Genomic DNA, 22,207 nt, shown 5'->3' on the forward strand with positions numbered 1-22,207 from the left:
TGGCTTCTTTTGTTTTATGCATGGACACTGTCTGGTGACATAAGCTTCGATCTCTCGCCTCATGTAGGGCCAATAAAACCTTTGCCTTGCCAAACTGAGGACCCTTTCTGTTCCGACATGGCCCATGTCATCATGTAGGTGCTTAAGAACAAGTGACTTAAAGGTGGCAGGTAAGACTAGCTGACGTCTCTCTGCTGTCTTACGGTAAAGAACCCCATCTTCAATGTGAAACTTGGTCCATTCATGCATCATTTTCCTGACACTGCCCCTCATATTGCGTTTTAAGTCATCTCTAAGTGTTTTGTTCGACTCCTTCATTTTCAAAACCTCCCCTATCACTGGGTCTGTTCTCTGAGCTTTTTGGAATTCAGCCAGATCAATGGGTGGCACGACTTCTCTGCTATTTGGTTCATGTTGGTCACCCTGTGCTAGAGCCAAGGCAGAAACCCAGGCAACATCTCCACGCTTGCCTGCTCCACAGCCTTCCCAGGTGGCAGTGACAGCTTCTCTGGGGAGTTCCTTCGTGCACTCAGTGACATATCTGTTGATGTCAAGGGGGCATCTTGACAGAGTATCTGCATCTACATTCACTTTGCCGGGTCGGTAACGTATGTCAAATCTAAAATCTGATAGTTCTCCCACCCACCTGTAGCCAACTGCATTCAACTTAGCAGTACTCATGACATATGTCAAGGGATTATTGTCCGTGTAGATAGTAAAATGTGGGGCGTAAAACAAGTAATCCCTGAGTTTCTCGCAGACTGCCCACTTTAGGGCGAGTAACTCTAGTTTGCCTGAGTGGAGTCTGTAATTCTTTTCTGCGGGTGTAAGGGTTGTTGAGCCGTATCCTATTACTCTCAGCCTCCCACCCTGGTTCTGGTAAAGGACAGCTCCAAGTCCTTTGTCGGATGTATCTGTGTGGAGTACGAATGGAAGCTCGAAGTCTGGATAAGTGAGAACAGGGGGGTTCGCCAGCATGTCAATCAACTTACACAGTGTCTCCTGATGTTTCTCCGTCCATTTGACTAGGGTTTTAGATGGTAACTGTGCACCCTTTCCTCTCAGTCCACCATGTCTCCCCAGAGGCTGCTCTTCTCTGTTTCTCTTTGGTTGTAGGAGTTCATAGATGGGTGTTGCCAGCTTGGAGAAGCCTTGAACATATGAGCGGTAGTAGCTCAAGAAGCCCATGACTCTCCGCACATCTCCTACAGTGGCAGGTGTTTCATTCTTCAGAGCATACACCACCTCCAGTTCCTTAGGATCAATGCGCACACCCTCGGCTGAAACCAAACGACCAACATATCTCACTTCTCGTCTAAACAGGTCACATTTAGTGGGCCTGAGTGTGACTCCATGAATCTGCAGGGCCCTCAGGACCTTTCTCAGCCCTTCAACATGGTCCTCAAATGTTGTAGCATACCACAGTATATCATCCAGATATGCAATACAACACTCATCATGAAGGGGAGCAAGCATCTCTTCCATACTGCGTTGAAACGCAGCAGGTGCGTTTGTCAGTCCGAAAGGGATTCGCACCCACTCGTAAAGACCCCAGGGGGTGATGAATGCAGTCAAGTGGAGCGACCCTTCTGCAATGAACCCCTGGTGGTACGCCTTCCCCTGGTCTAGGATGGAGAACCAGCTGTACCCACTGTATCTGTGAGGTCTTGGATTCTCGGCAAGGGGTGTCGGTCCGGAACAGTGCGTTGATTCAAAAGATGATAATCGATACAGAGTCTGAGCGTCCCATCTTTCTTCTGCACGCAGACTACTGGTGCTGAGTATGGGGATTTGGACTTCACAATCCACCCTCTAACTAGAAGATCCTCAATGTACTCCTTTTCTGTACTCCTCTTTGTAAAGGGGTTTTGGGATAGAGGTATATGATGTGGAGTACTGTCCTTGAGAGTAATGGACATTTCCAGGCCAGGTATACACATGTCATTGTCGTCTCATGACTTTCTGTTTCAGTCCTATCATTTGGTAGAGGAACTGTTGGGGACTCTCAAACTCGTGTTGCTTGGTGCTCATTAACTCCTGAAATAACTCACTACCGCTCTTTTCACTAAGGTGAGAGCGTATGAAGCTTTTAAGCTCAGAGAGTCAAATCATCCTTGTTAATCAACATGTCCTTAAACTGTCCTGGCTTGATGATGCGGAGCACACCTTGGATGATCTCCCCCTCTGGATGGCCTGCTTTGAGTCCCTCCTCAATCTGCTTGCATAATCCATGGTAGCTGATGTCTGATGTGTTGTCTCCAACCTGACCTCCATGTACTTTAAATTCTCTGCGTTGGAGGAATGATAGGTCTCTTAGGGAGACAAGACTGTCAGGTGTACAGTGTTTTGGGTCTGTTGACATTGAGGTGCTGAAGTGGCTATGAGGTCTAGTCATGGCTCTCGAGTGAGGTGACTGCATGGTAGTGGAGGTAGGTGTGTGTTGTGCTGGTGGTGTTATCTTAAACTCAGCTAACTTCCTACCCAGAGCTACTCATAGTTAGCAATTAGCTTGTTGTACTCAATTGCTTGTGGGTCATTAGGGTCTACAGGAAATGTGTCTGTACTATTAATCTCTACAGTACCCTGCGGAGCTGCTACAGCCTGTGTGAGCGTTGGTGCCTGTGTAACATCACCTTCTGGCACTGTAGGCTGACTGACTTCAGTGGCACGACTAGCAATGAGTTTAGTAATAGCATCTCTCAAAGACAGCAAGTAAGAAAATCCCTGGTCCTCTAGCTCAAGTAGCGTTTTACAATTCTTTCCTCATCAACATAAACTACTCTTGAAAAATCAAGATCTGGTACCAGTGTGATGTTCTCAGCAACCTGAAAGAGTTCCTGCACTGTCAGCGTGTGAAGACTTTTCTTTATCTTCCAGGTGAGTTCTTTTCTTTCAACATCCTCCATACTGTGTCCCTTGGCCAGCAATGTCTCACAGTCCAGTCACCTCGAGCGAGCAAAACGGCACTCCTCCAGCTGGGGTCCCCTCACAGTCTCTGGTCCCGTAGCCGCCTCAGTTGCACGTCTGCCACTCCACTGTACTGGTCCTGCGTTGTCTGCCTGGTTCTTGGTTAAAGGATCAGCACCGACTCTCGTCAGATGCTGATCCCAGCGGTGCCTCCAAATTTCTGTTACAGGCCTCAAGCAAGAGTTACCTGTGAACAGATATTGTGTCCTGTTTGGTACAGGAAAAGCAGAGACGGGGGATGTCACTTATGATCGTTCAGCAGGCTGTTCTCTGTCTGAGGAGCGGAAGCACCGCGCAGCCCTACTAGCGCTCACATAAGTGGAAACTTCCTCTTGTGGCGTCGTTAAGCAATTACACCCTCAAAAATACTACTCAAACCCCGTGCAAAATACATTCACATTATGCCCCTTTTTTACAGGCTATTACACAAAATATCTTAACAACTGTGACAACACATTTGTAGGTGTCACGTCGGGAATACCAGCCTGGGTATTACTTGGTATTGGATCATATAGGAATTAAGTGGTATCGCACATCACTACATACTGTCTCATCAGGATCAATGGGGATAGATCAAGACTAAAAGCTTGTGATGCAATGCTTTATTGTATCTTGGTGGAGTTGCGGAGAATCACATTAGTCATAAGTTTTAAAACACTTTATTAGAATTTAGTATCACACATGAAGGTAAATTAGTTTAGTGTAATAAATCTTTGTTTTTTTCGTTTTTCTCTCCAAAGATGCACTTTATGGTTTATTCTATGGATCAGCATTGGCTAGTAGTGTATCATATTTAGTAAACAAGCTTAGTAATAGTGTTCAAATTCAAACCTGATATCTTTTTTTAATTTAGAGAGTTTTGGAGAATGATTTAAATTTAGTTTCATATTTCTTATCTCCCCAAGATCTTCCTCTTTGTGCTGGTACATAACTGAATAAGGTAAAAAAAAAAAAAAAAAAGTCTGCAGTATGCCTGCCTCCATCTTTTATTTTAGTTTGCCTTTTTAATAACAGGCCTAGTTGAGCTACTCTGGCTCGTTTAAAGTTACTTTGCTGTTAAGTAATGAGCACTGTCCCTGTAAGGCAAGCGGCAATGATCAGGATCCAAGCAAGTAGTGAAAAAAGCAACATTTGACATTTTCAGAGGAAAAAAACAGATGCAGATGACTTAAGAGATAAAGTGATGAAAGAATTTGGACTTTGAGATAATTGGGGAAATGCAAACTTGATTTTTACAGCATCACCTTGACATCATTATATATACCTGACTACTGGGTGAAATGTTCAACCCACCTTTTGTGTTTCCAAGTTTTAAAGTTTAAGCTGCACAAACACATTTTAGCAGAGAAAAATTTTTAAAAAGTGTCATAGGATCCAAATAAAATAAAAACTTAGACTCACTATGATCTCTGACTTGTTCAGTTGGAGATTTAAATCCTGGATCTTAAGATCTCGAGAGTAGGTGACTTACTGACTGAGCTACTGGTGTGAGGGTTTCCACACACCTTCTCGCAAGTTGAGACAGTGACCCAGACCCAGATATGTTTATCAGTTTGAACTTAAAACGCTTACAACAGTCAAGATGTTGGTGAGAAAATTCTGGAAAAAATCACACACCATTCTGCTGGTTTTGGGTGTGTTATCAATAATTTTGGTAGCATTTCATCCAACACTGAGCCAAAAAGGAAATGTTGTACATACTGTACAAGTTATAGCAAGATACTGAATATCACTGCAGACTCACCGTTTCACCGATCTAAAAACCCTTTGAAACACTTGATATTGACCATCTAGAGAATGTCTGTGTTGATTTTGGTAGCACTTGAAGAAATACTTGTGGAGATATAGATATAGATGTTAATTGAATTAACAGATTCTGAAAAACATTTGTCACATATCAGTGGACAGATAGGGTGGTGATGGTGCAATGGCTAGGACACATGCCTTTGGTGCAAGAGACCTGGGTTTGAATCCACTGTAAGACACCAATGTGTCCCCGAGCAAGACAACCCTAGTTGCTCCAGAGGTGTGCAGCCTGTGACATATATAGCCATTGTAAGTCGCTTTGGATAAAAGCGTCAGCTAAAATTTCTTCTCTCTAGGACATACGGGTGATTTTCTTTGATTTTTTAAAGTTTGAAATAAGTAATAAACCACACCCACTTTGAGCAATAATTACCAAATTTTATGTAGTTATGCAGAGTAGTGACCAGCGAATTACCAAGCAAGTGTAGTGCCCCCTAGTGGAAGAATATCCCAGGACTGCTCAGCGAATATCAGTCCGATAATCTGAACAGACCAGTCAAGTTTGGTTACAATAGTTTAAGCCAGTTTTGATTTATGGGTAAAAGTGTACATGACACAAAAGTAAAAATTTATGAAAAAAAAACCCAGATTGATGTATCAAAATTCTTTTGATAACTTTTGATAAGCGATGTCTGTGGATGATCTTGCCAAAGTTTCAGGTGGATTGGCAAAACCATCTGGGACGAGTTCGCAGAAATAGGTTTTAGAGAAAAGTGATATAAAAAGTCACATAATTTGACATTTTTAGAGCAGATCGACCATTGAAGCAAAGACGCAGATGGATCCAGAGATTAAAATGATGAAAGAAGTTTGACTCTAAACAAAGTCGTTTTCAAGATAATTGCAAACACTTTTAGCGGAGAAAAATAAGAAAGAACAAGAATGAGAACAAAAACAATAGAAATGAAAAAATAAACTATACTTTATGGAGGGCCTATGTATTTGACAGACACGTGTTTACTCCTTTGTGAGCGCTGCTGTTTGTTTTTTACGCTCCAGCGTGGCGCAATGACTGATGGGTAATCTTGCTGGTCAGTTTCAGGTTCAGTTCAGTTGCTCTCTAAAGTTTGGACTAATTAATATGGCTGAGTACACTGGGCATCCTACTTCACAGGAAACTACTAGTCGATCTGAACCTTTTTATATACAGTCTATGATCTGAACGCACCCGGTGAGTTTGAAGTTTGGGACGATCTGTTGCTTCTTCAGTTCAAATCAAATCTCTTTCGCGCCTGCGTGAGTTTGTCCTACATTTCCTAGCAACGGTCCTTGGATACGAGCTGGAGGAAGCGCGCTCTCTGTCAACAACAACATGGAGCCACAAGAGGTAATTTCTATAACTTTAACTTGACTCCTGCTGTGAAAAAATATAGTATCACGTAATTCTCACCCGGGGAAATATGGCTAAAGTTTAACCAACGTTGGCCGTTGTCAGTAATTAACGTTAGCTTATTGCTAACCGCTTTGCTATGTTGTTAGCTTACTAATCGACGGATGACCGTTATTCATTTTTGAAGGAAACGTCATTGTCAGACAAAATACTGCATTTCCGGTAGTACCGATGGTAGCATGGATGACTGGCGGCTATTCAGTTGCAAGTTAACGTTAGCAGTTTGTTTGCAGATTGTACAGAGCGAAGTCATGGGTCTCACCAAGCTAGCTAACAGCATGGCTAACAGGAACCTGTTGTCCTTAGGCACTGAAGTTAGCTTCCGATTCGGCAGTTAAGGGTAAAGTGAAGGGGAACTCTGGTCCAGATAAAAAAAACACTATGCCTAGAGCTGTCAAATTACGTTAGATCATATAAATCGCCCTTTTTTATGTTCACAAATAGAAAAAAGGTTTCACATATCTGATACTTCAACGTTAGACTCTCTAGGACATTGTAGTCCAGATTTGACAGCTCTAGGTGTCTATCTAGCTCATAGTGGTTTTTGATCTGAACTAGACTTTCCCTTCACTTTCCCATTAACTGCCGAATTGGAAGCAAACTTAAGCGTCATTGTCCTTAGCTACCATTTAGCTATGCTTATCAACTGATTGGCATCTGATGAATAAGATAATGTAGTTAAACTGCTGATAAGAAGTGACTAATCCCCTTCTGTAACAGATGCTACAATAATAGGTCAGTGACAACTCCAAAGAGGCCAAACATTTGCAACAGCCAGAACAACTACATAATTATTCACAAACAACTAGGGATATGACAAACATATACATATTAGGCTAACATTATAGGTGTGTGACACGTACTTATAATTTGCAGCAAGAGCAACAGAGGAGAGATCCCTCTTCCTTGATGGACAGACATGCAATAGATGTCGTTGGTACAACGCTGACCAACATAGCTGATATAGATAAATAGCAAACATATATGAAGAAAAAAAGGAGTTTTTACTCCCAAATAACAGCAGCCATGTCACAAAAATCACCAAAACTAATGAAGTAGGATAGAATTATGACAAGACCATGCCAGGTAATATACAGTATTTTAGTTGTGCAAGGCAATTACATAATGCTATATGCGGCAAGGTGCAAGATTGTCCTTGGATATTAAAATAGAATTATATGTACACTGAATACTCTAAATGTAAACACAGGAACAAGTCTGCTATGCAGTCATCTAGAGTTAAGAGGCTGCATAAAATGTAGAAAGGTCATTGTGATATGATTGTGAATAAATAAAATAAAACATTTACAAATCCAAATGAACACTCGTCTTTGTTATGAACCTGAGGCTTAAATGACTCCCTGTCCCAACACAGAGAAGAGTCATTATATAAAGTGATGGCAGCTGGCAGGAATGACTTCCTGCGGCGTTCCTTGTCACAAAAGAGCTGAATAAGTTTCCTGCTGTAAGTGCTCTGCTGTTTGACCAACGGGTTGTGGAGAGTGTTTGAGACATTTTCTAAGAAGGATAACAGTTTTTGCAGCATGTTCCTCTCCACTAATCGCTCCAGAGGCTGTTTGATTTCCCCACACACAGCTCTGTTAAAATGGCACAAGAGGACAGTAACAGTGAGTCTCTTTGTTTTGTGATTCGGTTCACAGAGGGTGGTGGCATCTCCTCAGGTGCCAGCAGATGAAGATATGACTCAGTCTGTCGGACAAACTTCAGTAAACCAACTGGGAGCTCAAGGTCATAGCCGAGCAAGTCTGGACCAGAGGCGGCCCAGACTGGAAACGGATAGCTGGGAGATTCAGCAGCCGTGGGGACACTCTTTGCAGCCAGGCATGTATATTGAATAAAATTTCACTCTAACTGCTACTTTTTATGTTGAACAAGATTATGTGATTTAGAACAAAGTGTCTTTGTGTCAAAAAATAAACTGTAACGGTGTTTATTGAATGATATAAAATTGAAAAATATCACACTGGATCTTATGATAATGGGAAGTTGAAGGCAGTGATAGTTTGCATAGATTAAATTTGTAGGATTTATGCATCAGTTGTAAACCTATTTACGGTGCCTGTCTAACATTTAACATTTTCTGTATCATCAGAATTTCAGGACAGTAACTTGTCTCCTTCCCTTCCCCTGTTGCCTCTCCACTCTGGAGTGGAACACATCTTCCCTGAATATTCTTTATTTCATCAAAGTGACAGTGAATTTGCCCCTTTAAGGTAAAAACAAATCAATCAAAGTCAGTTATTGGTTCTGTGGGATTAGTTTTCTACAACTTCTCATTTCAATGTTTGTCTTTGGCTTATTTTGTTTATTTACTTTTTTAAAGGGCGTACCCTGACATTTCCATGGCATCAGAGAGGTTTTACTTTCCACCCCAGGATCGCACTACTCCGGTCTCAGAGGGTGGTTCACTGTCCCAGCACCCTTTGGCTCAGGCAACCATCTTCTTGGAAGAAGGAGTGAACAGCTGCTGTTCTCTGTCCCAGCACAGTTTGTCACCAGGGGAGGAAGGCAAACGAAAGGAAACTGTTCCCTCCCCACTAAATGCCAACACAGACAGACAGGGAGTACCATCCAGAGATGGTATAAATAGCAGAGAGAAGGACTTAGGGACACTAAGTGACCCTCCAGACAAGCCAGTAGGAGAGGCTGCTGAAGATGAGACATTCTTTCTGAGTAAGGACATTCCTGCCCAGCATCTTCTGGAGCGCCTTCAGAAAGATATTGGCATGCCAAGCAGCAGCAGCAGCAGCAGTGCTGTTTCCTCTGCCTCTGAAATCTCTGTGAAGAATGCTGCATCTTTTGCAGAAGAGTCTAAACGCACTGAAGTTTGCAAACCAGGCATTGACCAAAGAATGGTTAGAAGAGAAGGTCCTCCAGGTGAAGACTCTCTTCCCCAACAGCAGACACAACAACCTGACAGAGATTTATACCCTGACAAATCACGAACATTGTCATCTGAGGTCTGTAACATCACCATGGGATCCCGCAGCACTAAACCAGATGACCGTAGTGAAGTGTTGCATAGAGAGCTGCTGTCTGAGGTAGAGAGGAGCACCAGCTGTGAAGCTGAATCTAAAAACCAACAGCGGAAAAGTCCTACACTGCCTGTTCAGTCTTTAACACCGTATCCCACAGAGACGTCTGAAGGCAAGCCAAGTGTGAATAGAGCAAATCTTGTGCCATGGACAGGGCCGTTTTCTGCAGGTGTTATACGGGGTCACAGAGAGCAAGACCTCTGGTCCTCAGGGAACCAAACAGGGATTGATGGGTCCTACCTAGGTTTCCTTCCACAGTCTCAGTCCACTCCAGGAGTTTTTAAGGCCCCACCCAAATCCAGTGTCAAGGCTAAATTAGGGCAACTTTCTGCCATAGAATCCAATAAAGAGAATTCGTATCAGTCAAATATAGGGGTCTCTCCACAGCCAACTGTTCCTGCGGCTGATGTCCATAGCTCGGACACAGCAAATCAGTGCCAAGAGGAAGCTGCCTCTGCAAAAGTCCAGTCTCTCCCAAGTCTCAACTATATGCAGAAAGTAGACGCTTGGAGGGCAAACCAGAGTTCAAGCAAGACGTCACTATTTGATAGCTTGGCACTGCAAGGATTTACTGGCATCTCTCCTAAAAAGAAAGCTTATGATGCCGTATCTGACTCCCTGAATCGCATACTGAGTCAGCAGGCGAGGAGTTTACAACAGCCTCCTGTTTCAAGTGCTGCCGTTCAGAATGTCTCACAGAGCTCCTCCACGGTTCCCTCTTCTTCAAGAAGAGGGGAGGCGGTGGGCAGTGCACCCTGTGACAAAGATAACACTGGGTCTGCATCAAGACCATCTGCCTCACCATTTGGCAGGTCACAGTCTCACTCGTCTCTTATCACGGTTGTCATGTCGGCCCAGAAAGATCAGCACACAGAGAGACATGCAGAAAAGGAGAAGAGTCAGACTCAGAACAATGGCCACCATCAGCCAAGCGCCACAGTTCAGTCCTCGCCTCTCGTGAGCCTTGGTCAGTTCAGCGATGTGTCACTTGATCGAGATTTTACACTCTCAAGTTCCCAAGATAGTTATAACAGTGGAATTAAATTAGGAACTTCAATTGGAGCTTCTTCTGTTGTCAGCCTAGAGGTCGATAACTATGTCCCATACTGGACTTCAAAACAATCAACACCGCCACCACTGCCCAGGCCTAGAGAGCTCAACATTGAAGAACGAATTCCGGTAATTGAAAAACTGAGAATCATGTAAACAAGCAAAGCATTTCTTTAGAATATTATTGGAACTATGTTTAGGACTAGAAGAGTATGTATAATTGTTATTGCAGATTCATTTTCAGCAGATAATAAAGATTTAGCAGTTAATTTTATTCAGCATGCACAATGTATTAGAAAAGAACACTAAAATGTACGTTTAGACTTGTATTCCTGATTGTGATCGGTTCTGTATTTGTTTTTTTGCAGTTGTATCTCCATAACTTGGGAATTGACCAGTCCCCCTCAACAATCTTAACTCCATTTGCACCGAGAGGGCCAATCAGAGAGCCTGAATTCTCTCCCACTGACCTCTGTACAATTAAAGGATCTATTGGAACCCCAACCAAGAGCACCCAGCCCTCTGAAGGTACCTTAAAACTGATGTTCTAAACAGAAAATATAGCTGATACCTGAAGAGTATTTTCAATAGGCTATAAAAATCTGTCCTGAACCAATTTACACCAACATATCATAAAACAAGGTATGTAAAAGTTTAAAGGCTAAATGTCTTCCTGTGTTGTTGATCATACAGATATAGATAGGTAGGTAGGTAGGTACATTTATTGTCACAATATAACAGGTTATATAATGAAATTAAGCTTTGTTAACTCCCTTCTGCTACATAACAGACAGTATACATATACAGTACATACAGAAGGTACAAAAGGTTATAACATATTGTACGCCAAATGTAAAGCCATGTTTTATCTACTGTTCTTTGAAGAAGAATATGAGTGTTTGTATGTTTTAATTTTGACCACTATGTAGGCATTTTTTCCCAAACAATTATTAAAATTTTTTAATTTCCTCACCAGACAAGACAAGAGGTGACTTTTAGAAAACACTTAAAGACACATCTTTGTAGACAAACATTAATTAGCAATAAGGTTTTGCAGTTTGAACAGGTTTTGTGTAATTAGAAGAAATTTGCATTCTTCAGATTTCTGTGGTATTTTATGGTCTATGTACTGTGTGTGTGTTTTATTTGTTTTTTAAACTTTAAAGCACTTTGTGACCCCTCTTCACTGTGAAGGCTGCTTTATAAATAAAGTTTACTTACTTAATTCTCCACTTAAAAGATGAATGGATAGTTTTTATCAACTGCTAATTGGTAATGACTGTATTTTCAGGTGGCAGTCCCCATAAAGGAGAGTTTTCCAGGTCCAGCATTCTGTCAGTGGACTCCAGTATATCCATACCATTCAGCCTAGACAGTCTTGGTCCAGCTGCATGTATCCCAGAGAGGACCAGGTGGGCTTCTCCTTTATCAGATACAGAAGCTATACAGAGTGAACGCAAACTGGCACCCTCCTCCCAGCCTGATGAAGACGCTTACCCCTCCACACTGCAGATCAACCAGCAGCAGAGGCTCAGCAGCTTAACCAGCAGCAAGAATACCAAGCAGCTAGGAGACAGGTTTGACTCTGGCCTCTTGTTAGCTACCAAGGCTAGATCTGGTGATAGAGACATGGAGTCACCCTTGCAAACAATCCGTAATATGGAGGACAGCGCAGAAGCTTCTTTTGTAAGCTCCAAGGTCTTGTTGGAGATACGTAAACTACTCTCTCAGGCAGAGAACGTGGCATCTGCTGGGTCTTCATTGACTTTCTCAGCTGACACTGCAGTACCCCGTATTCTCTCTGATGATGACATATTCCTCTCACTGAGGAGGAAAACCAGTGGAATCCAGGACTCCTCCTCCTCTGCTACTGGAGATCCCAGAACTCAATCCTCTCTGCTGTGGGCCAGGTCCTCGTCCGACTCCATGTTGACCTCAGAGAAACGGAGAGAACGCTCTATTGATCGAGAGAGTCTGACTTCATCAGGGCAACCGAATTATCCATCCATGCAAGCTCTTGTTACTGCACCGGCTACAGGTGCACACAGTAGGCCACAAGATAGCACTGTTAGTAAAGGTGCAGGGTCGTCACTTGTCCTCTCCCAGTCAGCCCGGCGGACAGAGCCTGAGGGCTGCAGTGCTGCTCCCCCTGACAACGCTGTCCCTCCACAGCCACCAGTCATCAAGCCTTCACCAGCTTTGAGCACACAACAGCTCACCTCTACTCCTACAGACATAGCGGGTGTCACAGAGGAGGAGAAACAGACTACTCAGGAAGGTCCTATACAGAGTAGCTCCTCCTCACCCATCCTCGAGGACACCGATCAGGGAGTGTTGAGTGACGGGAGCAGTGACAGCTCGCTGGCAGTCAGAGTGGCCAAGTTACTGCAGAGTGAATCTCCGGCCACCATGGTGTCCAGTACTCCCAGCATCACCGACCAAGAGGAGAGCAAAGCCAGAGGTAAGAGGATTCACATGTTAAAACAGTACACCCTAATCTTGAGTGATAAGTTTACATGGTGAAATGCGATTAAAACTTCCAAATAAACCTTTCAAACAACTCCTGCAACATAACTATCTTCCTTGTGGTCCACCCTTGTGCTAAGACAGCCTACACACTCTTGTTGCTCGCACACCACCCAGTGAGAAAAACTCTATACCAGCTTACTCATTGGTGAAGTATATTGACATACTGTGAAATACACTATCTTTCACGAATAAACTATCATCTGTATGACCATAAAGGTTTCTATGTTGCAGAGTGGATTAAGCTGAAGCTATCAGGACAGCAGTGTGAGTCCCTGGAGTTGGACAAAGAAGACAGAAGGCGTATTGAAGAGATCAAGAGAGAGCTGCTGTTAAAAAACCCCATAAAGGTAAACTTCACAAAGCAATCAGTCATAATTATAAAAGCTTGTAGAAAATTGAACAGTAACACATTTATATTTTAAACTTGTTTTTTTGTGATTTTGATGTCTACCGCCAATCTATGGATAGTCCAGGTGTCATGCCTAAGGTAACTGGTGTGTTGCAGGCATGGTGTGTTAACAGGTGCATGCTAGACTTAAGGAGATATGGAATTTTGACTTTTTCCAGTGAATCAGTCTGCAGTGAAAAAAGCTTTTATATGGATCTTTGTTGTGGATGAAATAATTCACAGGATAACATAAAATAAAGTCTCTTGCCTGGTCTCACATTTTGTTTTTTTGCGTCACCTTTCAGAGTCACGGGAGCACAGATACAGAGAGCAGTTCAGCATCCAGTGTCAGAGTGCCAAGGCGGCAGGATCTGCCTCAGCAAACAGACACATTCTCTTCCCTCTGTGATGTTAACAACCAGCCATCCCAGCCGCTGCAGGGCCTTAGTACAGATCTCTCCAACTCCAGCGTGCAGCTTCAAAACCCTCTTCGCCCAGATCTAGAGACTCAAGTACGTGAGATCGCTGCCAGAGAAGGGGTAACCCTCCCTAGGACAAACCCTCTGGCCCTCACATCTATCACCATCGCCACCCGCAGGCGCTCCACGTCCCCCTCTCCCTCTCCCTCTATGTCGACTGCGCCTCCCATCAGTCCAGGATCAGAGCCACTCCACCTGACTGAGCTCTCCACAGGAGCAGTGCAACGCCCTAAAACTAACAGGCAGCTACCCCCTACCATGGATGAAGAAAATAAGACAACCAGGGAGCCAGCCTTAGTGTTTGAGCCAAGCAGTAGTCTCTACACCAGAAACCAAAACCTCACATCTCAGTCAGCACCAGGGAATCAGAAGAGGCAAGATGCTGTAGGAGGCCAGTTTAAAGAACCTCCCCCACCATCTCAGGGTTTAGTTAGGGTGGGTGTAACTACTCAAGATGAAAACACACAGTCTTTCAGGCGAGATGACGAGTTATCTGTCCAGGACAGCTCTGTTTCTGGTGTTGGTCATGAAGCTGAACAGGCCACAGGTTCGTCCACCTCTGAATCTCCAGCTGGGACCGGTCACGTCTCACATGTCCATCTCACTCTGTCCCACAAAGCCACTGATCACAGGTTGGCCACTGTTGTCCACTCCAATCATGCTGATGCCACCACTGGGCTGCCACATAAAGAATTTGTTCCCCTCCGGCATTCTTCTTCTGCTGCCAGCAGTCCGGACGAAGGAGTCGGTTTGTCCAGTCCACCAGAGTGGTATGACACCACAGAACCAATAAGACAGCGGAGACCTGAAAGAGCCGACACCTCCACCCTGTTCCATACCGCTGTGCATCAAAGGATGACCTCCCCATCCCCACAATCCTATACACCGTGTGAAAGAGGTGTAGTTTCACCAAGACCCTTAACCACTGAAACAGCAGGTAGGCCTGTTCTCAATTGTACGTATGGAATATAATTATAACAGTATATAATAAAGACTACTCGTGTTGTTTTTAGTTCTGTAAAAGTAGAGGTTTATAGTTTTATAATACAGTTTAACTTCATTGTACTTTTTATCAAACTATTAATGAGGGCATTCTGTTCCAGAGAGTGGATGAGAACATACAGTTTATTTGTGTTTTATAACTTTTGCTTCCAGGAGATGGTGAGATTAGTATGGCAGTGAGAAAAACAATTAAAGCTTATGGTGTGACAGCAAAAACAGGTATTTGCTGTTCCACCGTGAAACACCTTTTTGACTCAGGCTACATACTTTGATGCTGCATTCTTGGTAAAATTAGATCATAAGAAATTAATGTCCACATTAATTCTACATGATCCGTGGTAGATAAAGATAATTGTATGTTCCTTCTCACCTTTTCTCTTACAGCAGTGCCCGTTCTGTTGCCTTATAAACCCCGTGGCAGTGAGGAGCTCTTCTACATCCCTCAAACAGAAGCTGACTTCTCCTCTACCAACCCTTCTGACACCACCATGGAGAGCTCCCACACAGGTACATCTGTCTCAAATATAATTTTATAATAACTTAGATCAGAGGTTTTCAAAGTGGGAGGCGGGCCAAACTGTTTCAGGGGATGCTCAGTGAATGGAAGAGCACATAGAATAGCCTAAATGTGTGTGATTTAGTTAAAGAGAGTTTAGACATACAGTAGTTTGGGAGTCAGAAACTAAAACATGCTTAGGACAGACCTTTTTCATGTATTTGGTGTAGTATGAAATTATCTCAAACAGCAATTTTAGGCTATCATGGCTCAATTGTTGAGTGTCTATGGGATTAAATAACATAATCATGATCCCATATGAGCAAGTAAAGGGGGTGCTTTTTTTCAAGCTTTGTCTTGTTTTCAGATCATGGTAAAACATTAAAATGTGGGTCTCACAGGTAAAAAAACCCCATGAGATTAATGTAGACTCATACCGGTAGGAGTTTAGTGTGGGGCGGCTGGGACAGGACAGTAAATAACATATTTCTCATATTTGGTAAGGTGCATTGAAGAAATCTGTAATACTGTTGATTGTTAAATGGTAAAAATTTGTGGGTAAAAAAATCTACACATAAGAAAAAGGAAGAACCAATGGAGACAAATTGATCTTGAAAAAGACATATTCAAAAATATCAAATAATAAAAAAGTTAGTCAAATTAAAAAGACAATTGCGTTGTCAGTTGAATCTGCGATGAATGAGGAGGCTCTGCTCTCATTTCCCCTGTGCCTGTGTGAGCAGCTGGTCTATTGTAACATAAGCCAGGCAGTACATTAATTATACATGTTCGGGGGCTGAGTGAGACAAAGAGAGAGCTGGAGCCCCAGCAGAGAGACGGAGAGAGAGGGGGCTGCGTCTTCGAATATATCTACTGTTCATTACTGGCTGAAAATGAAGGATTTTGGTCACTTCCAGCAGTATGGTTCATCTGTTGTCTCAAATCATTATAAAGTAACGAGCAACTTTTGAATTCTGGCTAGGATCAGATGACGCTGTGCCCCCACGCTTCAGCAATGAGGTCCTCGGGCAACGAGACCCGGGGTTGGACCGTGGAGTCACCATCAAACACACAGAGGGCATCTACAGCAAAAGGTTGAAAACATCCACCTTTAAAATGCACCAGCCTGGACACAGAGGTGAGCTGAACATGCACATGATCTGTGTGCACACTCACTGTAGTTACTTCCTCACTTTCTTTGTTGTGACATCAAATGTTGAGAAAATAAAGTCTTTCTGGTTAAATTTGAAAAAATGTCAGTCTGGTTAAATTAAATCAGTATAATAGGAACTTGTGCTTATTAATGCAGAAAAAATTACTTTGGGAAGATGTGAGAAATAAAGCAGGAGAAGATTGTTTTGTGTGAGCTCTCAAGGCTGTAACTGTGTGACATAAAGAAATATTTGAGAATTTCATTTTCAAATTAGGATTGTGTGTGTGTATGTAAATGTGTCTGTGAAGTGACTTAATGTTCTGTGTTGTTTGCATGGTTTTTCTGTATGTTTGTGTACACGAGGCAATGAATAATAAATATATTGTTTAGAAAAAGTCTGTCCTTTCCAAATTCGCCTATTGTCTCTCTCTAATTTAATAGGTGCCTCTTTATCAGCAGATGAAACCTCACAAACAAACGTGACTCGAGCTCCAAAGCCATCTTCTCATGTATCAGTTGATTTTACCAGAGTGCCTTTATCGAGCAACCAAGACGCCTCCAAGAGAGACCAGGGGACCAGTGCAGTGCAGTTCCTCAATTATCAACCAAAGTCAAGCTGTGAGACATTTCAGCTAGTAAATTTGGACATGGACCACAACAAGGTGAGCTATCACCTGGACCAAAACTGTGTCCCTCAGACAAGAGGGGACGCTGACTTGCCTCACCCTGCTGCCCAGCAGAGCAGCAGCACTCTGGACCAGCTGTGGCAGAAGTTCTGTGATCAGTGGAGGCTAGAGGAGTCCCGACCGACCACTGACAGAGAGGCATCACTGCTGGAGCGACTAGAGCGCCTGTCCCGTCTTATTCAAAGCACAAGGGCTGCTAACATGTCCGAGCTACAAGAGGAGGCACACTTTCATCCAGAAGAAAAGCCAGGAAGGAGGGGAGAAGATGTTACAGAGAAAGAAAGAAAGAGGCAAATTGGAGAGGCGAACAGGAGTTTAGGTGGTGAGGTCAGAGAAATGGAGTGGAAAGTCAGAGGAAGGAGAACAGTTGAAGGTAAACCTCCTATCCCTCATCAGGCCTGGACACAGAGGCTTCAGGTAGATGAAACTTCTCAACCTGAAGACGAGGACAGCCGTGACTCCTTCACCTCCAGCTTCACGCACGACTCCGAGAGTCAACACCTCTGTCCTGCAGACAGAGACGAGTCAGAAACCTTGTCCGCCATGTCCAGCTCTATGTCCACTGTGGACACGGCACGGCTGATCCGAGCCTTCGGAGCTCACAGAGTCCAGCACCTGAAGACGGGCTCCAGCCTCAGTAAACTGTACAGCACCATCAATAAGCAGAAAGAAGGAAGGGAACAGAGGAGAGGAAGACACAAAGCCCCGCCTCACATCATCACACTGTCAGAGACCACCGGCACTGATGATTCCACAGTAAGTAAAGTGATTGATACCCTCATTCTCATTCTGAACTAAAGCTACTATTACTGATGTATAAGGACATCATATATATGTACCAGTGCAATAAACAAAGCTCTTTCTGGCGTTCACCACCCTTCAAAGCTTGAGGACTTGAGAAAAATAAAAGTAGGCTTTATAGTAAATTGTAGCATTGGACAGCACCAGAACTCAGTACACTCTTCATGCATCAGCACTATTTAAAAAAACATTTTAATTTACCAAAATGTCTTTATTGAAAAGATCAGTCAAAAATATGGTCCTTTTTGACCAGTAAGATATCTTAGATCCAAAATGTGCCAGTTTTGAGCCATTACATTTCACAAAAGAGGAACTTGAAGATCTTTCAACAGTCTATGAATTGCATGTCTGACTGGAATGAATTAATAAATCCACAAAAACCTATGTTGGAAATCTAGGTTGCAGAGGTGTACCCAAAAGGTCCTTTTCGCACCAGACATTTTAATTTATATAATAGGAGAAGTGGGTCTGTTATATTCAGATGTCTCATTAAACAGTGACAGTTTGATGGTGAGCCAGCATGAACAATACAAGGACCCTGAAACTGAAGCAACTACATGGAATTCCGACCTTTATTCATTTATTATTTACACCTGTGCTTTTTCTACTGTGTCAAACTGTCCTCTGTGGAAAAAGATGAAACTGACACACAAATTCTAACTTTTTGATGTCATTGCATTGGTCTTCAGGTTGATGCTGATTCTGCATCATCAACCAGCACTTACACCCTCCCATCACACCATGGCCCCACCAGGACTCTGGCAGCCAAGAAGGCTGTTAAACTGGTCAGCAAAGGCATCCAGGCAGGTCAGAAAAGAGCTCACTCAGATTGATAATTTAGGATTTAGGATGATTTATTTGCTTGTTATTTGGTACATTTCTTAGGTTTTGTTTAATGTATTTGGTGTTAGAAAACAAACCAAGAAAGATCTATAATGCGCAAAATATTCCTGTATACATGATGAATCACTGAGTTACTGTTGTGTTTCCTTAGTCAACAATAGATTTGCAATACAGAAAATAAATTTGTGTGAAATTGTCACATATTATTGTACTGGCCCGAATATAAGTCAACCCCACTGTTCCAACACCTGATTTTGAAAAAAGAGTATTTGAAGATACAAAAGACTTTCAGACTAGTCATGATTTCCACAAGTTTTTGCTCTTTGGGAATTTATTTACTTTGATACACACTGACACACCATAAGAAACTCTCTTATGTTAAACTAAGCTAAATAAATTTCCACTAAAAGACACACAATAAACTGACTTGAAGAAACTCATTAGCCTAACAACATTAAGGCTGTTAACAACCCATAATGCATCTCTCTGTAGAAGCTGCTTCTCTCCATTTAAAAAGAATATCTGCTTGTCCTCCAAAATAAGATGTCCCCAACATTTTTAAACATAATTTCCAGCAGAAAATAAAATCTTACAATCTTACTTAATGAACATGAATTATGGAGTTGATTTGTGTTTTACATTTGCTATGAATAAACTGACTTTTTATTTGCAAAAAACAATAAATAGATTTAAATCTAGAGTGACTAGTCACTTCTAGCTAAGAAGAGAGTTGAAGAGTAAGGCAACTTATTTGTTTATTTGTTTGTTTATAGGGGCAGCGTACATTAATTAACAATTACATTTTAATAACATCAATGTAAATGTGTCAGATAGTCCGTGTCTAAAATCCCAACACAATTAAAAATTGACAAATGGATTAAAAAAACATTATACATAGTAAAGTTGCAATGAAAATAATCCTATAAAAATTCTTCACACTTTTTTCTTTTTTCTCAGGTGACCTGGAGCTTGTTAGTAATGGGACTCGACGCCACACCAGAGATGTTGGGACCACATTCCCTTCACCCGGTGAAGCCAGAACATCCAGGCAGATCTCATCTTCCTCATCCAGCTTAGAGAGAGGAAGAGGAGGGCAGAGGAGCCCCTCTAAGACGCAGGGGTTACAGAAACAAAGAAGGAGCAAGAAAAGCCCGTCAAAGACCCAAACTGAAGGTACGTCAGACTGCAAATGAGGTGTCTGTGTTCTTAGGTATTATATTTGTGCACGTATGTATACAGTATTTTTATGCCAGAGTAAAACTGAATCATTGTGTTGATTTGGCTGGTTTGAATTTTCATGGTCCTTTCCAGGTGTTTCATGGTTCATATCTGCTGACGACCTGAGGTCGGAGGCGAGGAAGGAAAACCGTCCAGAGGAAGAAGAGTCGTCATGGAGGCCGAACACTGCCTGGTTTGAACCGTACAGCAGAATCAATCCATGGAGAGAACCGCTTATACAGAGACAAGTCCACGAAGACAGAAACAAACAGACCAGTTTTGTACCTCATGCTGAACCTGATTTAGATTCAAGAAGCAAAACAAAGTCCTCTGGTCTGGCACGTATCTCTCTCCAGGTTGGTTTGTATTTGTTTGTACAAAACATCACTTAACAGGCTCTTGATAAGGAGAATTGTTCATTTAGTAGATTTAAGAAGTGAGAAACTCGTCTACAAATTGGCTGTTTGAAGAAGTGTTTCAGGTTGCTCCACAGGCCTGGCTGGTTAATAAAAGTACAGACGACTAATTAAAACATTTTCAGGTCAAGTTTTATACTTTTTCACGTTAGGAAGATTAAAGCCCCTCAAAATGTCCTTATTATATTAAATATGCATGACTAAATGAGCAACAGCCAAAGTAAAAAAACATCTTTAACTGTTATTTATTAAATGTTTAACAGCTAATCAACTTTGAGGGTGTGATTTGATCAGATCCTGTTAATTTTCTTTTCTTAACTGAACCCTGTCTACTTACAACCAGTAGGAAGAGCACAGAGAAAAAAAAAAAATACAGAAATCTGTGAAACAACCAAAACTGTAGAAGATGGTGTGCTCATGTAGAATAACATCGCTTATAGTAAGAAGCAAATTGATATAACTTTTTAAGATAAAAAAGTTGGGTGTCTGTTCTGATTTAGATTTAAATTATTTTAAGTTTTATTTCAGATAGGAAGTTGAGACAGGAAATGAGGGAGTGAGAGAGGGGACAACATGCAGCAAAGGGACACAGGCTGGGTTGAACTCCAATGGTGCCCTTTTTAAAAAGCTCTTACTATTGTCCCTTTTTGCGCTGTGAAAACATTTATGCTCCTCTTCATCCCTGCAGGAAGCTCTGGAGATGCGTCGTCCAGAGTTCATCTCTCACTCCAGGCAGAGGGTGAGGCGCTTGGCTCTGCAGGTGGAGGAGAGGAAGCTGCAGGAAATCCTCAGCAGAGAGAGAGACGAACTCTTCAGCCAGCCTGGAGGACCAGAGAGGCTGCCAAGGCCTGCAGGTACTCAACAACAAACCCATCCAATCTGCTGGATTCTTTAGCTCGTGGCGGCTCACAGAATCACAGAGTGTCTCTATTTTTTGTGTATGAATTGAGGTGTTGCAAATGTTCTGACAGCTACATACACAGCCACCACTGTAAAGAGGAATAATGTTTTTTTCTTTTAGAAATTATCCATTTTAAGTAGTATTATTTTAAAAACTGGAAGTACTTTTTCCTTTGGTCTCCCTGTTAAGGCACCGCTCTGCTGAGGAGAGCTGTTCCCAGGAAGGAGATGATACAGAGGTCCAAACAGTAAGTTTTATGTTTTGGATATAATTTTATTTATTATAATAACAATATAAACTTTGACTGTTTTTTTTGTGTGTGTGTCTTAACGCCGTCTATTCTCCAGGATTTATGACAATCTGCCAGAGGTGCAGAGGAGGAAGGAAGAGGAAAGAAGAAAAGCAGAGTATCGATCTTACCGGCTGAACGCTCAACTCTACAACAAGGTACAACGCAAAGAGCTTCATTCACAAAGTCTATAATCTCTGTTACAAGTCAAATTTATTTTAAGAGCTGGTTTTATATGAAAGTAGCCAGTAGATATTTTAACTAGCAGAAGTAAAAATATTTGACTAGAGCGAATTTCATGAACTGTTTTCCTGAACATGTATCAAAGACTCACTTTACGTAACAGTCTGTATTAATGAATTTAATTAAGTGTTTCCTGTCTTTCAGAGAATCACCAGCCGAGTCCTGGGCAGACTAACAGCATGGCAGTGATCAAACAGACCAGTGAAACTTTTTACTGTAGATGAAATCAATGATGTGACAACATATTTACAATTTTAATAACATTACGAACAAAACTACCTAACTTAACTAAAAACTAGCTTTAATTTATGTGACCATTTTTTTAGTTGCTATTTGAAAGATTATGTGGAAAAGTAGAATTCTGCTTTTTACTTTTTCCTACTTAAAGACCAGTGGAATGTTTTAATTGGTTAAAATTTGAAAGGATGTTTTAATGTAAAAAAAAATAAACCACATTTTGCAGATTCTTTAACACTTTTTGCTAAATTCCATGT

At 42.1% G+C, this 22,207-nt stretch overlaps 1 protein-coding gene across 8 annotated transcripts; it reads left to right on the forward strand.

Annotated features, from left to right (window-relative positions):
- Nucleotides 1-5,814: 5,814 nt before the first annotated feature.
- alms1 (ALMS1 centrosome and basal body associated protein) lies at nucleotides 5,815-22,185 on the forward strand. 8 transcript variants are annotated; one of them, XM_046062191.1, is made up of 19 exons: nucleotides 5,815-6,100; nucleotides 7,825-8,005; nucleotides 8,277-8,397; nucleotides 8,508-10,398; nucleotides 10,638-10,797; nucleotides 11,561-12,730; nucleotides 13,030-13,145; nucleotides 13,492-14,602; nucleotides 14,821-14,886; nucleotides 15,052-15,174; nucleotides 16,146-16,301; nucleotides 16,758-17,758; nucleotides 18,493-18,610; nucleotides 19,604-19,819; nucleotides 19,958-20,220; nucleotides 20,969-21,134; nucleotides 21,371-21,428; nucleotides 21,529-21,628; nucleotides 21,858-22,185. In XM_046062191.1, the coding sequence occupies exons 1-19, from the start codon at nucleotides 6,086-6,088 to the stop codon at nucleotides 21,900-21,902; spliced, it is 7,077 nt and encodes a 2,358-aa protein (XP_045918147.1). In that variant the 5' UTR covers nucleotides 5,815-6,085; the 3' UTR covers nucleotides 21,903-22,185. The 8 variants fall into 8 exon arrangements, with proteins under 8 accessions (XP_045918147.1, XP_045918149.1, XP_045918150.1 ...); XM_046062193.1 differs by having other exon boundaries at nucleotides 16,773-17,758; XM_046062194.1 differs by having other exon boundaries at nucleotides 16,776-17,758.
- Nucleotides 22,186-22,207: the final 22 nt, after the last annotated feature.

Source organism: Micropterus dolomieu, linkage group LG11, assembly GCF_021292245.1.
Source record: "Micropterus dolomieu isolate WLL.071019.BEF.003 ecotype Adirondacks linkage group LG11, ASM2129224v1, whole genome shotgun sequence".
Taxonomy (NCBI): Eukaryota; Metazoa; Chordata; class Actinopteri; order Centrarchiformes; family Centrarchidae; genus Micropterus; species Micropterus dolomieu.

What these genes read in the sequence shown, in the direction of transcription:
- alms1 (XM_046062191.1), top strand. An exon ending in AGTGAATTTGCCCCTTTAAG is followed by an intron (nt 8,398 to 8,507) that starts GTAAAAACAAAT and finishes ACTTTTTTAAAG; the next exon opens with GGCGTACCCTGACATTTCCA. An exon ending in TGGCACGTATCTCTCTCCAG is followed by an intron (nt 20,221 to 20,968) that starts GTTGGTTTGTAT and finishes TCATCCCTGCAG; the next exon opens with GAAGCTCTGGAGATGCGTCG.